Genomic DNA, 13,709 nt, shown 5'->3' with positions numbered 1-13,709 from the left:
TGATGCAGAGTGAAAGGAGCAGAGCCAGAAAAACATTGTACACAGAGACTGATATACTGTGGTAAAATAGAATGTAATGGACTTCTGTACTAGCAGCAATGCAATGACCCAGGACAGCTCTGAGGGATTTATGGTAAAGACGCTACCCACATTCAGAGGAAGAACTGCAGGAGAGGAAACACAGGAGATAAACAATTGCTTGAACGCATGGGTTGAGGCAGACATGATTGGGGATGTAGACTCGAAACGAACACACCAATGCAACTAACAACAATTTGGAAATAGGCCCTGAACAAGGACACATGTTAGAACCAGTGGAAATGTGCATTGGCCATGGGTGGGGGGAGTGGGGGGGGTGAAGGGGAAAGTAGGAGCATGAATCATGTAACCATGTTAAAAATGAATATTAATAAATGTTTAAAAATTTTTTAAAAAAGAGTAATACAAGAAGCCTTCCCAATGAGATCAGGCTTCACAAGGATGCCCACTATCGTCTCTATTATTCAACATAGTACTAGAAACACTAGCAGTAGCAATTAGAGAAAAAAAGAAATTGAAGGCATCAAAATAGGCAATGAGGAGACTAAGCTATCACTCTTTACAGATGATATGATGGTCTACTTAAAAAATCCTAGAGAGTCAACTAAAAAGCTAATAGAAATAATCAACACCTTTAGCAAAGTTGCAGGATACAAAATAAATGCACATAAATCATCAGTATTTCTATATATCTCCAACACATCACAGCAGCAAGAGGTAGAAAGAGAAATACCATTTAAAATCACCCTAGAAAATATAAAATACTTAGGAATCTATCTACCAAACAAACACAGGAATTATATGAACACAACTACAAAACACTTTCCAAACAATTAAAACTAGATCTAAACAATTGGAAAGCCATTTATTGCTCATGGGTAGGACGAGCTAACATAATAAAAATGACCATTCTACCCAAATTAATTTACCTATTTAGTGCCATACCTATCAAACTCCCAAAAAAACTTTTTTACTGAATTAGAAAAACCTATAACAAAGTTCATTTGGAAGAACAAAAGATCAAGAATATTAAGGGAAATAACAAAAAAAAACGTGAAGGAAGGTAGCCTAGCAGTACCAGATATTAAACTATACTATAAAGCAGCAGTCTTCAAAACGATATGGTACTGGCTAAGAGACAGAAGGGAGGATCAGTGGAATAGACTTGGGGTAAGTGATGTCAGCAAAACAGTGTATGATAAACCCAAAGAGCCCAACTTTGGGGACAAAAATCCACTATTTGACAAAAACTGTTGGGAAAATTGGAAAACAATATGGGAAAGATTAGTTTTAGATCAACATCTCACATCCTACACCAAGATAAATTCAGAATGGATGAATGACTTGAATATAAAGAAGGAAACTATAAGAAAATTAGGTGAACATAGAATAGTATACCTGTCAGATCTATGGGAAAGGGAAGATTTTAAAAAAGTACAAAATGTAAAATAAATAATTTTGATTATATTAAATTAAAAGCTTTTGTACAAACAAAAACAATGCAACCAAAATCAGAAGGAAACAACAAACTGGGAAAAATATTTATAACAAAAAACTCTGAAAGAGGTCTAATTATTCAAATATACAAGGACCTAAAACAATTGTATAAAAAATCAAGCCATTCCCCAATTGATAAATGGGCAAGGGACATAAATATAGACAATTTTCAGATAAAGAAATCAAAACTATCAATAAGCACATGAGAAAGTGTTCTAAATCTCTAATAATTAGAGAAATGCAAATCAAAACAACTCTGAGGTATCACCTCACATCTAGCAGATTGGCTAAAATGAGAGAAGGGGAGAGTAATGAATGTTGGAGGGGATGTGGCAAAATTGGGACATTAATGCATTGCTGGTGGAGTTGTGAACTGATCCAACCATTCTGGATGGCAATTTGGAATTATGCTCAAATAGCGATAAAGACTGCCTGCCCTTTGACCCAGCCATAGCATTGCTGGATTTGTACCCCAAAGACATTCTAGATAAAAAGACTTGTACAAAAATATTTATAGCTGCGCTCTTTGTGGTGGCAAAAAACTGGAAAACGAAGGGATGCCCTTCAACTGGGGAATGGCTGAACAAATTGTGGTATATGCGGGTGATGGAATACTATTGTGCTCAAAGTAATAATAAACTGGAGGAATTTCATGTGAACTGGAAAGACCTCCAGGAATTGATGCAGAGAGAAAGGAGCAGAGCCAAAAGAACATTGTACACAGAGACTGATACACTGTGGTAAAATCGAATGTAATGGACTTCTGTACTGGCAGCAATGCAATGACCCAGGACAATTCTGAGGGATTTATGGAAAAGAATGCTACCCACATTCAGAGGAAGGACTGCAGGAGTAGAAACACAGAAGTAAAACAACTGCTTGAACACATGGGTTGATGCAGACATGGTTGGGGATGTAGACACTAAATGACCACACCAATGCAACTATCAATAATATGTAAATAAGTCTTGACTGATCACGCATGTTAAAACCAGTGGAAATGAGCATTGGATATGGGGGAGGTTGAAGGGGGGTAAAGGGGAAAGTAAAAACATGAATCATAAAAAAAAAACAACAAATAAAAGTCTAAAAAAAAGAGTAATACAATGATCCAGGACAATTCTGAGGACTAATGAAAAAGAGTGATATCCACCTCCAGAGAAAGAACTGTTGGAGTAGAAATGCAGATGAAAATATATGATTTATCTTGTTTATCTGGGTATATGTTTGGAGAATTTGGTTGTATAAAATGTTTCACTTATAAATATGAATAACATGGAAATAAAAAAGAATCATAATGAAAAATAAAATAAAACTATTAACAACTAAAATGGAAATACTAAAAATTAAAGGAGAAATTAATAAAACTGAAAAAAGAACAATTGAACTAATAAATAAGACTAGGAGTTGGTTTTATGAAAAAATAAAATAGAGAGTTGGTTAATTCTATTTAAAAAAGGAAAGAAAAAATTCAAACAATCAGTATCAAAAATGAAAAGGGTGGGGGCAAGTGGGTAGCTCAGTGGAGTGAGAACCAGGCCTAGAGACGGGAGGTCCCAGGTTCAAATCTGGCCTCAGACACTTCCTAGCTATGTGACCCTGGGCAACTCACTTTACCCCCATTGCCCACCCATACCACTCTTCTGCCTTGGAACCAGTACACAGTATTGATTCTAAGGTGGAAGGTAAGGGTTTAAAAAAAAAAATGAAAAGGGTGAACTCACTACCAATCAAGAGGAAATTAAAGCAATTATTAGGCATTATTTCACCCAATTATATGCTAAAAACTCTGACAATCTAAGTGAAATGGATGAATACTTACAAAAATCTAAATTGCACAGATTAACATCCAAGAAAATAGAGTACTTAAATAATCTTATCTCAGAAAAATAAGTTGTACAAATCATCAATGAACTCCCTAAGAAAAAATCTCCAGGGCCAGATGGATTCACAAAGGAATTCTATGAAACATAGAACAATTAATCCTAATACTATATAATCTATTTGGGAAAATAGAAAAAGAATCCTAACAATTTTTTTATGACACAAATATGGTACCATTACCTATGACAGGAAGAGAAAAAATAGAGAAAGAAAATTATAGGCCAATTTCGCTAATGAATATAGATACAAAAATTTTAAGTAAAATACTCTAAAAGTAGGAAGACTACAGCAATGTATCACAAGGATCATTCACTATAGCCAGGTGAGATTTATGCCAGGAATGCAGAGCTGGTTTAATATTAGGAAAATTATCAGCATAATTGACCATATCAATAACCAAGCTGGGGCAGCTGGGTAGCTCAGTGGATTGAGAGACAGGAGGTCCTAGGTTCAAACCCAGCCTCAGCCACTTCCCAGCTGTGTGACCCTGGGCAAGTCACTTGACCCCCATTACCCACCCTTACCACTCTTCCACCTAGGAGCCAATACACAGAAGTTAAGGGTTTTAAAAAAATAACCAAGCTAGCAGAAATCATATGATTCTCTCAATAAATGCAGGAAAAGCCTTTGACAAAATATAGCACCCATTCCTATTAAAAACACTAGAAAGCATAGTAATAAACAGGCCATTCCTAAAAATAGGTGGTTTCTACCTAAAACCATCAGCAAGTATCATTTGTAATGGGGATAAGTAAGAAGTCTTCCCAATAAGATCAGGAGTGAAGCAGGGATGCCCATTATCACCTCTATTATAATAATGTACTAAAATTGAAGGAATTAAAGTAGGCAATGAGGAATCTAAATTATCAATCTTTGCAGATGATATGATGGTATACCTACAGGATCCTAGAGAATCAACTAAAAATTGGTTGAAATAATTAATAACTTTAGTAAAGTTGCAAGTTATAAAATATATCATCATCATTTCTATATATTACCAACAAAGTTCAGCAGCAAGAGATAGAAAGCGAAATTCCATTTAAAATAACTCTAAACAATACAAAATACCTGGAAATCTACTTGTCAAGACAAAAACCTATTAATAATATAAAGACAAATACAAAACACTTTTCACACAAAGTCAGATCTAAACTTTTGGAAAAATATTAATTGCTCATGAGTAAGCTGAGCTAATATAATAAAAGTGATAATTCTGCCTAAATTAATCCATTTATTCAGTGCCATACCAATCAAACTACCAAATAATTATTTTATAGAACTAGAAAAATGATAACAAAATTCATCTGGAAGAACAAAAGATCAAGTATATCAAGGGAATTAATGGGGAAAAAATGTGAAAGAAGGTGGCCTAACAACACCAGATCTCAAACTGTACTATAAAGTAGTAATTATCAAACAGTCTGGTATTGGCTGAGAAACAGAATGGTAGATCAATGAAAAAGATTAATGATAAACCCAAAGATCCTAGCTTTTTGAAAAGAACTCACTATTTAATAAAAACTGCTGGAAAAATTGGAAAACAGTAAGGCAGAAACTAGGTATAGTCCAATATGTCATACTTAATACCAAGATAAGGTCAAAATGGGTATATGATTTAGATATAAAGATTGATACCATAGGTAAATTAGGGAAACACAGAATAGTTTACCTGGCATATTTATGGAGAAGAGAAGAATTTATTAACAAACAAGAGACAGAGAGCATTATAAATGCAAAAAGAATGATTTTGATATTAAATTGAAAAGTTTCTGTACAAACAAAATCAATGTAATCAAGATTAGAAGGAAAACAACAAACTGGGGGAAAATTATATAACAAATTTCTCTGATAAAGTTCTCCTTTCTCAAATATTTAGAGAACTAAATCAAATTTATAAGAATATAAGCCATTCTCCAAATGACAGATGGTCAGAGGATATGAACAAGAAATTTTCAGCTGAAGAAACCAAAGCTATCAATAATCATATGAAAAAAATGTTCTAAATCCCTCGTGATTAGAGAACTGCAAATTAAAACAACTCAGAGGCCCATTAATTAAAATTAATTAAATTTTATTAAAATTAATTGAAATTAAAGCAACCTCGCACCTATCAGATTGGCCAATATTACAGTAAAGGAAAGTGATAAGTGTTGGAGGGGATGGGGCAAAATTGGGACACTAATGCATTGTTGGTAGTTATAAACTGATTCAACCTTTCTGTAGGGCCATTTGGAACTATGCCCAAAGGGCTATAAAATTGTGTATACCTTTTGATCCTATAATATCACTACTGGGTCTGTATCCCAAAGTGATCATAAAAAAGAGGAAAAGACTTACTTGTAAAAAATATTTATAGCAGTTCTTTTTGTTATGGCAAAGAATTGGAAACTGAAGGGATGTCTATTGATTGGAGAATGGCTGAACAAATTGTGGTACAAGTTGGTGATGGAATACTATTGTGCTAGAAAAGGTATTTTGATTTCAGAAAAAACTGGAAAGATCTACATGTACTGATAGAGAATGAAATAAGCAGAACCAGGAGAACATTATACACAGTTAACAGTAATATTTTATGATGATCAACTGTGAAAAGTTAGCTGCTCTCAGAAATGCAATGATCTGACACAATTCTGCAAGACTTATTAACAGGAAATATTATGCACCTCCAGAGAAAGAACTTTTTAGATGGACAGATGTGGATCAAAGCATATCTTTCACTTCAGTGTATTTATGTTTTTTTTTTTGGTGGGGTTTGGTTTTGTGTGAGTGTGCTCTTAAAACACTGACCAATATGGAAGTGTATTTTGCATGATAATACATGTATGGGCCAGATCAAATTGCTTATCATTTTCAAGTCGGGGAGGGAAAGGAGGGAAAGAGACAGTTTGAATCTTATAATTTCAGAAAATGTATGTTAAAAATTATTACATGTAATTCAAAAAATAAATAAAAAATCGATTAGCCCCATTTTACAGTTAAGGAAACTGAAGCAAACAAAGGCTAAGTGACTTGCCCATGTAGTCAGACAGGTAATAAGTATTTCGGGTTATATTTGAACTCAGGTCTTCCTGATTCCAAGCCCAGCACTCTAACTGCTGTGTCATCTCACTGTCTTGTTCCTTCAGGAACAAGCTTTTGATCTTAATTGAAGAGATAAAGATCAAATAATGTGATAGCTTGTGAAAGCTATACAAAAACCATAATAATTGGGCCTGAGTGGCACATTTGATAATTGAATTGGTCTTAGGTGAATAACAAGAAGCAGTGGAAAAAGCTGGAGAAGGCCAACCTCCTGACTGGGAAGAAGTCTTCTCTGAGAACCCCACTGTTTTCTTCTTGTCCTTTGACCCAGCAATACCACTATTAGATCTGCTTCCCAAGGAGATCAAGGAAAAAGAAAAAGCACCTGTATGTTCTAAAATATTTATAGCTGCTGTCCTTTTGGTGGCAAATCCCCCCCATCAATTAGGGAATGGCTGGATGAGTCGTGGTATATAATTGTGATGGAATACTACTGTGCCATAAAAAATGACAAGCAGGTTAATTAAAAAAAAGAAGGAAAATCCCAGGCAAGTTACTTAACTGCCTAACCATTCTTCTATTTTAGAATTAATATTAAGATAGAGTTTTAAAAAACACGTAGAAAAACCTACATGAAATTATGAAGAGTGAAATGAGTAGGACCAAAAGAACATTATATATAGCAACAGAAATACTGTTTGAAGAATAAATTGTGAATGTCTACCTCTAGAAAAAAAAATGGAAACAAGCAAGACATAGTTTTATATATATTTGGCTAAATGATGCCTTCTCTAGTTTAGGAAGACAGGGGAAGAAAGGAAATTCCTGGAAACTTTGAGATAGCAACCACATTTTCAAAAATAATTTAAAGGGGTAGCTGGGTGGCCCAGTGGATTGAGAGCCAGGCCCAGAGTCAAGAGGTCCTGGGTTCAAATCTAGCCTCAGACACTTCCTGTGTGACCCTGGGCAAGTCACTTACAGTTTTTCTGCTTTGCAAGTAATGCATAGTGTTGATTCTAAGATGGAAGGTAAGAGTTTAAAAAAATAAAAATAAAGGGGCAAGGCCCTACGTGGTTGACCATAAAGTCCATAATGCTTAAAGAATATGAATTCAAGATTCTAGGATCAGAATCTTCTCAATCCAGAATCAAAACAGGATTAAAAGGAACTAAAACCTAACAAAATAATACAAGGCAGCTTCCAATTCTCAGACCAGAATCTAATAGAATATAATTTACAAAATGTACTCAGAGGGTATCTCTCTCTCCCGTTTGCATTAAATTTTTCTGGTCCTTGGCCGCCGCCTCTCCATTGATTTTTCACACATCTATCTCAGTGGTTCTCAAACTTTTTGTTCTCAGGATCCCTTTACACTCTTAAAAGTTATGGAAGGGGGCAGCTGGGTAGCTCAGTGGAGTGAGAGCAAGGCCTAGAGACAGGAGGTCCTAGGTTCAAACCTGGCCTCAGCCACTTCCCAGCTGTGTGACCCTGGGCAAGTCACTTGACCCCCATTGCCCACCCTTACCAATCTTCCACCTATGAGACAATACACCAAAGTACAAGGGTTTAAAAAAAAGTTATGGAAGCCCAGAAGAACTTTTGTTTATAGGAGTTGTATCTATAAGTATTTACCATATTAGAGATAAAAACAGATAAATTTTAATTATTTATTTATTCAGCTAAAAATAATAAGCCATGTCCATTATCACCTCTATTATTCAATATTATACTAGAAATGCTAGCTGTAGCAATAAGAGAAGAAAAATAAATGGAAGGAATTAGGATAGGCCATAAGGAAACAAAACTATCACTCTTTGCAGATGACATGATTGTATACTTAAAGAATTAACTAAAAAACTAGTTGAAATAATTAACTACTTTAGCAGGATATAATTGCAGGATATAAAATAAACCTATATAAATCATTGCAGGATATTAAATAAACCTATATAAATCATTAGCATTTCTATATATTACCAACAAAATCCAGCAGGAAGAGATAGGAAGAGGAATTCCATTTAAAATAACTATAGACATTATAAAATACCTGAGAGCCTACCTGTTAGGACAAACCCAAGAACTTTATGAACACAATTACAAAAGTTTTCACCCAAATAAAGTCAGATCTAAACAACTGGGAAAATGTTACTTGCTCAAAGGTAAGCCTGGTCAATATGATAAAAATGACAATTTTATCTAAATTAATTTATTTATTCAGTGCCATACTAATGAAACGACCAAAAATCATTTTATAGAGCTAGAAAAATCATGACAAAATTCATTTGGAAAAACAAAAGGTCAAGAATATGAAAGGAATTAATAAAAAAAAAAGGGAAGGAAGGTGGCCTAGCAGTACGAGATCTCAAACTGTATTAAAAAGCAGTATTTTTTTCCTTCCCATTTCTTTTTTTACCCCATCAATTTCTTTTTTTAATTCCAAATTTTACAAAACCAAATAAAACAAACATCTTCATATATGAAGAAAAAGATTGAATCACAAATCTCTTTAAGTGTTTAGCTTATTTTTTTCATATCCACATAATAAGTCCCACATGAAACTTTCAAAACTTTGCTGCTTGTTTGTGTTTCCTTCTAGATACCTCATTCTCTTCTTTTATTCATTAATTCATTCATTTGTTAATAGAATTTATTCACAAGTGATAAAATTGTAATTATCAAAACAATCTGGTATTGTCTAAGAAACTGAGTGGTGGATTTGCGGAACAGATCAGGTATATAATATACTGTAGTAAGTGATTATGGCAATCTAACATTTGATAAAACCCAAAATCCAAGCTTTTGGGACAAGAACTCACTATTTGATAAAAAAAAAAACTGCCAGGAAAACTGGAAAAGACTATGGCAGAAAGTAAGCATAAATCATAAACATCTCATACCTTATGTCAAGATAAGGTAAAATGGGTACATGATTTAGATATAAAGAGTGATACCATAAGCAAATTAGGAGAGCATGGAATAATAAATAGTTTGCCTGTCGGGGTAAGGGAAGAATTTATGACAAAATGAGAAAGAGAGCATTATAATAGATAATTTTCATTATATGAAATTTAAAAGATTTTGTAGAAACAAAACCATTGCAACCAAGATTAGAAGAAAAGCAGAGATGTGATGATCCAGGACAATCCCAAGGGACATATGAGAAAGAATGCTATCCACATCTAGAGAAAGAACTGTGGGAGTAGAAATGCAAAAGAAAAAACATACGACTTACCACTTGTTTGTATGGGTAAATGATTTGAGGTTTGGTTTTAAAAGATTGCTCTATTACAAAAATGAATAATATAGAAATAAATATCAAGAGATAACACATGTATAACCCAGTGGAATTGCTTGTCCACTCTGGGAGCAGGGAGGGAAGAGGGGAGGAAGAGAAAATGAATCATGTAACCATGGAAAAATATTTTAAAATAAAAAGAAGAAAAGAAGAAAGCTGAGGGAAAACATTTTACAGTGTTTCCGATGGAAAAAATAATCATTTCTCAAAGACTTAGAGAAATAAGTCACAACTTTAAGAATACAAGTTGTTCTCCAATTTTTAAATGGTCAAAGGATATGAACAGTTTGCAAAAGAAATCAAAGCTACTTATAGTCATATGAAAAAATGTTCCAACCCACTACTGAATAGAGAAATGCAAATTAAAACAATGCTGAGCTACTACCTCACACCTATTAGATTGGCTAATTTGACAGAAAGGGAAAATGATAAATGTTGTTGGGGATACGGGAAAATTGGGACGCTAATGTACTGTTGGTGGAGTTGTGAACTCATCTAACCATTCTGGACACCAAATTGGAAATATGCTCAGAGAGCTATAAAAAACATACGTACCCTTTGACTACTACTATGTTTGTAACCCAAAGAGACCAAAAAAGAGGTAAAAAGGACAGATTTTTACAAAAAATATTTATGGTAGTTCTTTTTGTGGTGGCAAAGAACTGGAAATTGAGGGGATGTCCATCAATTGGGGAATAGTAAACAAGTTGTGGTATATGATTGTGATAGAACACTATTGTGCTATAGGAACTGATGAACAGGATGATCTCAGAAAAACCTGGAAAGATTTGAACCAATGCAAGGTGAAGTGACCAGAACCAGAAGAACCTTGTATACAGTAAATGCAATGATCAGCTGTGAAAGACTATTCCCAGCAATACAACAATATATGACAATTCTGAAGGACTTATGATGAAAAATGCTATTCACCTCCAGAGAACGAACTGATGGAGTCTAGATGGAGATAGAAGCATCCTATTTTTCACTATATTTTCTTTGTGGGCTTTTTAATATGTCTTTTCCCACAACATGACTAATATGGAAATATGTTTTGCATGTTATCCCATGTATAACTGGCATAGAATTGCTTACCATCTTAGAGAGAGGGGAAGGGAGAAAAAGAGGAAGGGAGAGAATTGGGAATTCAAAATTTTAGAAAACTACTGTTAAAAAAGGTCTCTACATGGAATTGGGGGAAAATAAAAGGAAAAAAGTTAATGGGTGGCTTTGTTTGACATATTTTTGCAAGTCTCTTTAATGTCTGGTTTAATACAGGACAGCTGGATTCTCATATTTGTTTCTGCATTCAATCCCTTGCGAAATGTTGTTTTGGTTGAAGTAAATGAAGAAAATGTGACCTCACATATATAAGCAGTTGAAAATGGAAAGAATATTTTAACAGGCAAACAATATTTTAGTATTTATATTATTTTTTTAAAAAACCTTCCCTTCTGTCTTGGAATCAATACCAAGTATCAGTTCCAAGGCAGGAGAGCTTTAAGTGACTTGCCTAGGGTCCCACAACTAGGAAGTATCTCTGGCCAGATTTGAATCCAGGACCTCTTGCATTTTAGTATTTCTTATGAAAATAGTTTTGACTTTGAGGACCTTTGAAAAGGTTTAAGAAACCACCAGGAGTTTGTGGACCACACTTTAAGAACTGCCAATCTAGTGTTTTGAATCCATGCCATGGAAAACTAGGCAGTGCCTACTTCCCAAGAGCACTGAGGTGTACCATTCACCTTTGATCTTTTGGGTCTAAGGGTGTCAAGGTGATCATACTCAGTAAAAAGCTACATTTCAGAAGTAAACCAGGAGTCGCTGTAGAATATACTTTGTACATGGGTCACTAGGATACTGCTTAGGGCAAGTTCCCTGTGAAATAGCTTCAGAGATGCAACTTAGCTGGAGGGAAAACCTTACTGGTACATATAGTCTATGACTATGAAGGGGAGATTGAATACATGATCTAGTTGAAGAAACTGGTATATCAATTTGAGAAATTTGTTACACATCTTTGTGCTAGGGGCATGATTGCCCTGGTCATAGGACCAGGTTCAAATGTTGCCTTTAATGTTGCTTAGTACCTGTGTGGCCTTGTGCATCGTCCCTGGGCCTGTGTCCTCCTCTATAAATTGAGAGACCTGAACTAGATAGCACCTAAGGTTTCCAACTCTAGATGTATGTAAGGAACATAAAGATAAAAATAACATAGGGTCCTCCTATTTAGGGTGATAAAAGTCTAACTGTGGAGACATGACGTCCAGTCCTAAAATGCTTTAATAGTAAAACTTCCTACTTACTAGTTTGTATTTGTAGTTTTATTTTCTGTGTAGCTCCAAAGACCAGCTTCCCAATTTTGCTCATATTCCAGCTGCCTGAAATATTTATTTCCAGTTGGCCCCTTCTCATTCTATAATTCTGAAAACGCAGTCAAGGAAAGCCCAGTTACTGCTGCCAGTGCTTCCCACTCCATTCAAGCATGGGTGCCCTAGTGACAGAAGGGGATGGGAGCATAAGACTTATGGAGAATGCCAGCTGGGAGGGTCCTTGGAGTAATTATATAGGCCAACCTCCTTTGACAAAAGGGGAAGCTGAGGTTCAGAGAGGGCAAGGGACTTGCGCAAGGTAACACAGTCGGAGACGCGGCCAGAATGAGACCTTCATTACACAGGGATGTAATGGCAGAAGGGCAAGGTCCAGGAATGAAAAAGGGCAGGGTCGGAGGCCCAACCTGCCAAGGTCATCAGGGCCTGAGGGGCCCAGGCGCGCTGGCTCTGACCAGTGGAGAAAAGGCTAGGAGAGCTGCTAAGGAACCTGGGCGTCCACCGGCAAAGCTGGGCGAGCCCCCACATAGTGATCGCCACTACTGAACCTAAGTGGAAAGCAACCCCAGGAGAACCGGCAGCTCAACAACGAAAACGAAAGTGGCAACCCATGCCCTCGGATCGCGAAACGGAGGTATCACTGCTTCGGGCCACAGTGACCACCATGCGCATGCGCGAGATTGCTCGCTTCCTCAACCAATGACTGCGCAGCTCTTGGGTAACGCAGGAACTTTACTGGTCCCATTCCTTACCACGCCGGTGTCCAATGGTAGGGCAGCGTCTGCGCAGGCGGCTCCAGCAGCCCAATAAGAGTGCGTCTCGGGGGAGGTCTCGCCGGCGAGGTGGGCTGAAGTGAGATAGAGTGGCATTGGAGGCGTACGGTGGGTAACGGGTCACTTGCTGTGTGAGGAGGCGAAGAAGCAGTTGCGGCGGGGCGGCATCGGCCGTTGCTGTAACCATGCTCCGATGGGGAAGCGCCGCTGCGACCGGGTTGGGACAGAAACTGGTGCCTTTAGTACAGACTATCTGCGTCCGTGGCCACAAGCAGAAGAGCCGATTCCCAGGTAAGTTAGTTGTCTGAGACTCCCGCTGCGGTCCTCTCCCCCTCCCCCCTTCCCCCGTCCCACTCAGACCATGAGCCTGATCCCTGGGAACCCTTCCCGGCCTTCCTAGTACTCCCACGGCCGCAGTCCCGTTCGCTGCAGCCATGCTCCTTCCGCACGCTCATTCCCGCCTTCCTTTGGGAGCGCTCCAAACTCTCCCGGCTAGAGTCGCTGGCCTGACCTTCAGAGGTATCAGCTCCCACACCTACCCCACTAGCCGGCGGGCTGGAGTTTAGGACTCCTCCAGCCCAGTCCAGTCTCTCCGGTCCCTGCTGGCCTTCTGGCTGCCGGGATCTTACCCCCCTCCCGCCCCCTCCTCCTCTCCCGGTCCCCTTCTTTCCCCTACATTGAAATGGGCTAGTGGAGAACAACGTGGGGGCGGGGGGGCGGGGAAGGGGGAGACTGGAAGATGAATCCGAAAGAAGTCCTAGCTAGATCTAGCCGTTTGGGAAATCTCGTAAGGGAAATCAGTAAGGCACATAGCCCCAAAGAACGGATAATAGAGAGCAGAAATTGAGAAGAGCTGGGGGGGGGGGGGGGGAA

The 13,709-nt window shown here is 37.3% G+C and overlaps 1 protein-coding gene across 1 annotated transcript in view; it reads left to right on the top strand.

Moving 5' to 3' along the window:
* Nucleotides 1-12,943: 12,943 nt before the first annotated feature.
* The window catches only part of AIFM1 (apoptosis inducing factor mitochondria associated 1), a 24,915-nt gene continuing 24,149 nt past the window's right edge, over nucleotides 12,944-13,709 (top strand). The window contains exon 1 of the mRNA XM_044682543.1: nucleotides 12,944-13,127. Within this exon, the coding sequence (XP_044538478.1) occupies nucleotides 13,022-13,127 (106 nt within the window). The 5' untranslated portion in view covers nucleotides 12,944-13,021. The remainder of the gene's footprint in view (nucleotides 13,128-13,709) is intronic.

Source organism: Gracilinanus agilis, chromosome X (assembly GCF_016433145.1).
Source record: "Gracilinanus agilis isolate LMUSP501 chromosome X, AgileGrace, whole genome shotgun sequence".
NCBI classification, from domain to species: domain Eukaryota; kingdom Metazoa; phylum Chordata; class Mammalia; order Didelphimorphia; family Didelphidae; genus Gracilinanus; species Gracilinanus agilis.
Note: the sequence above shows the minus strand (reverse complement) of the source record. Positions and strands in the feature narration are given on the sequence as shown.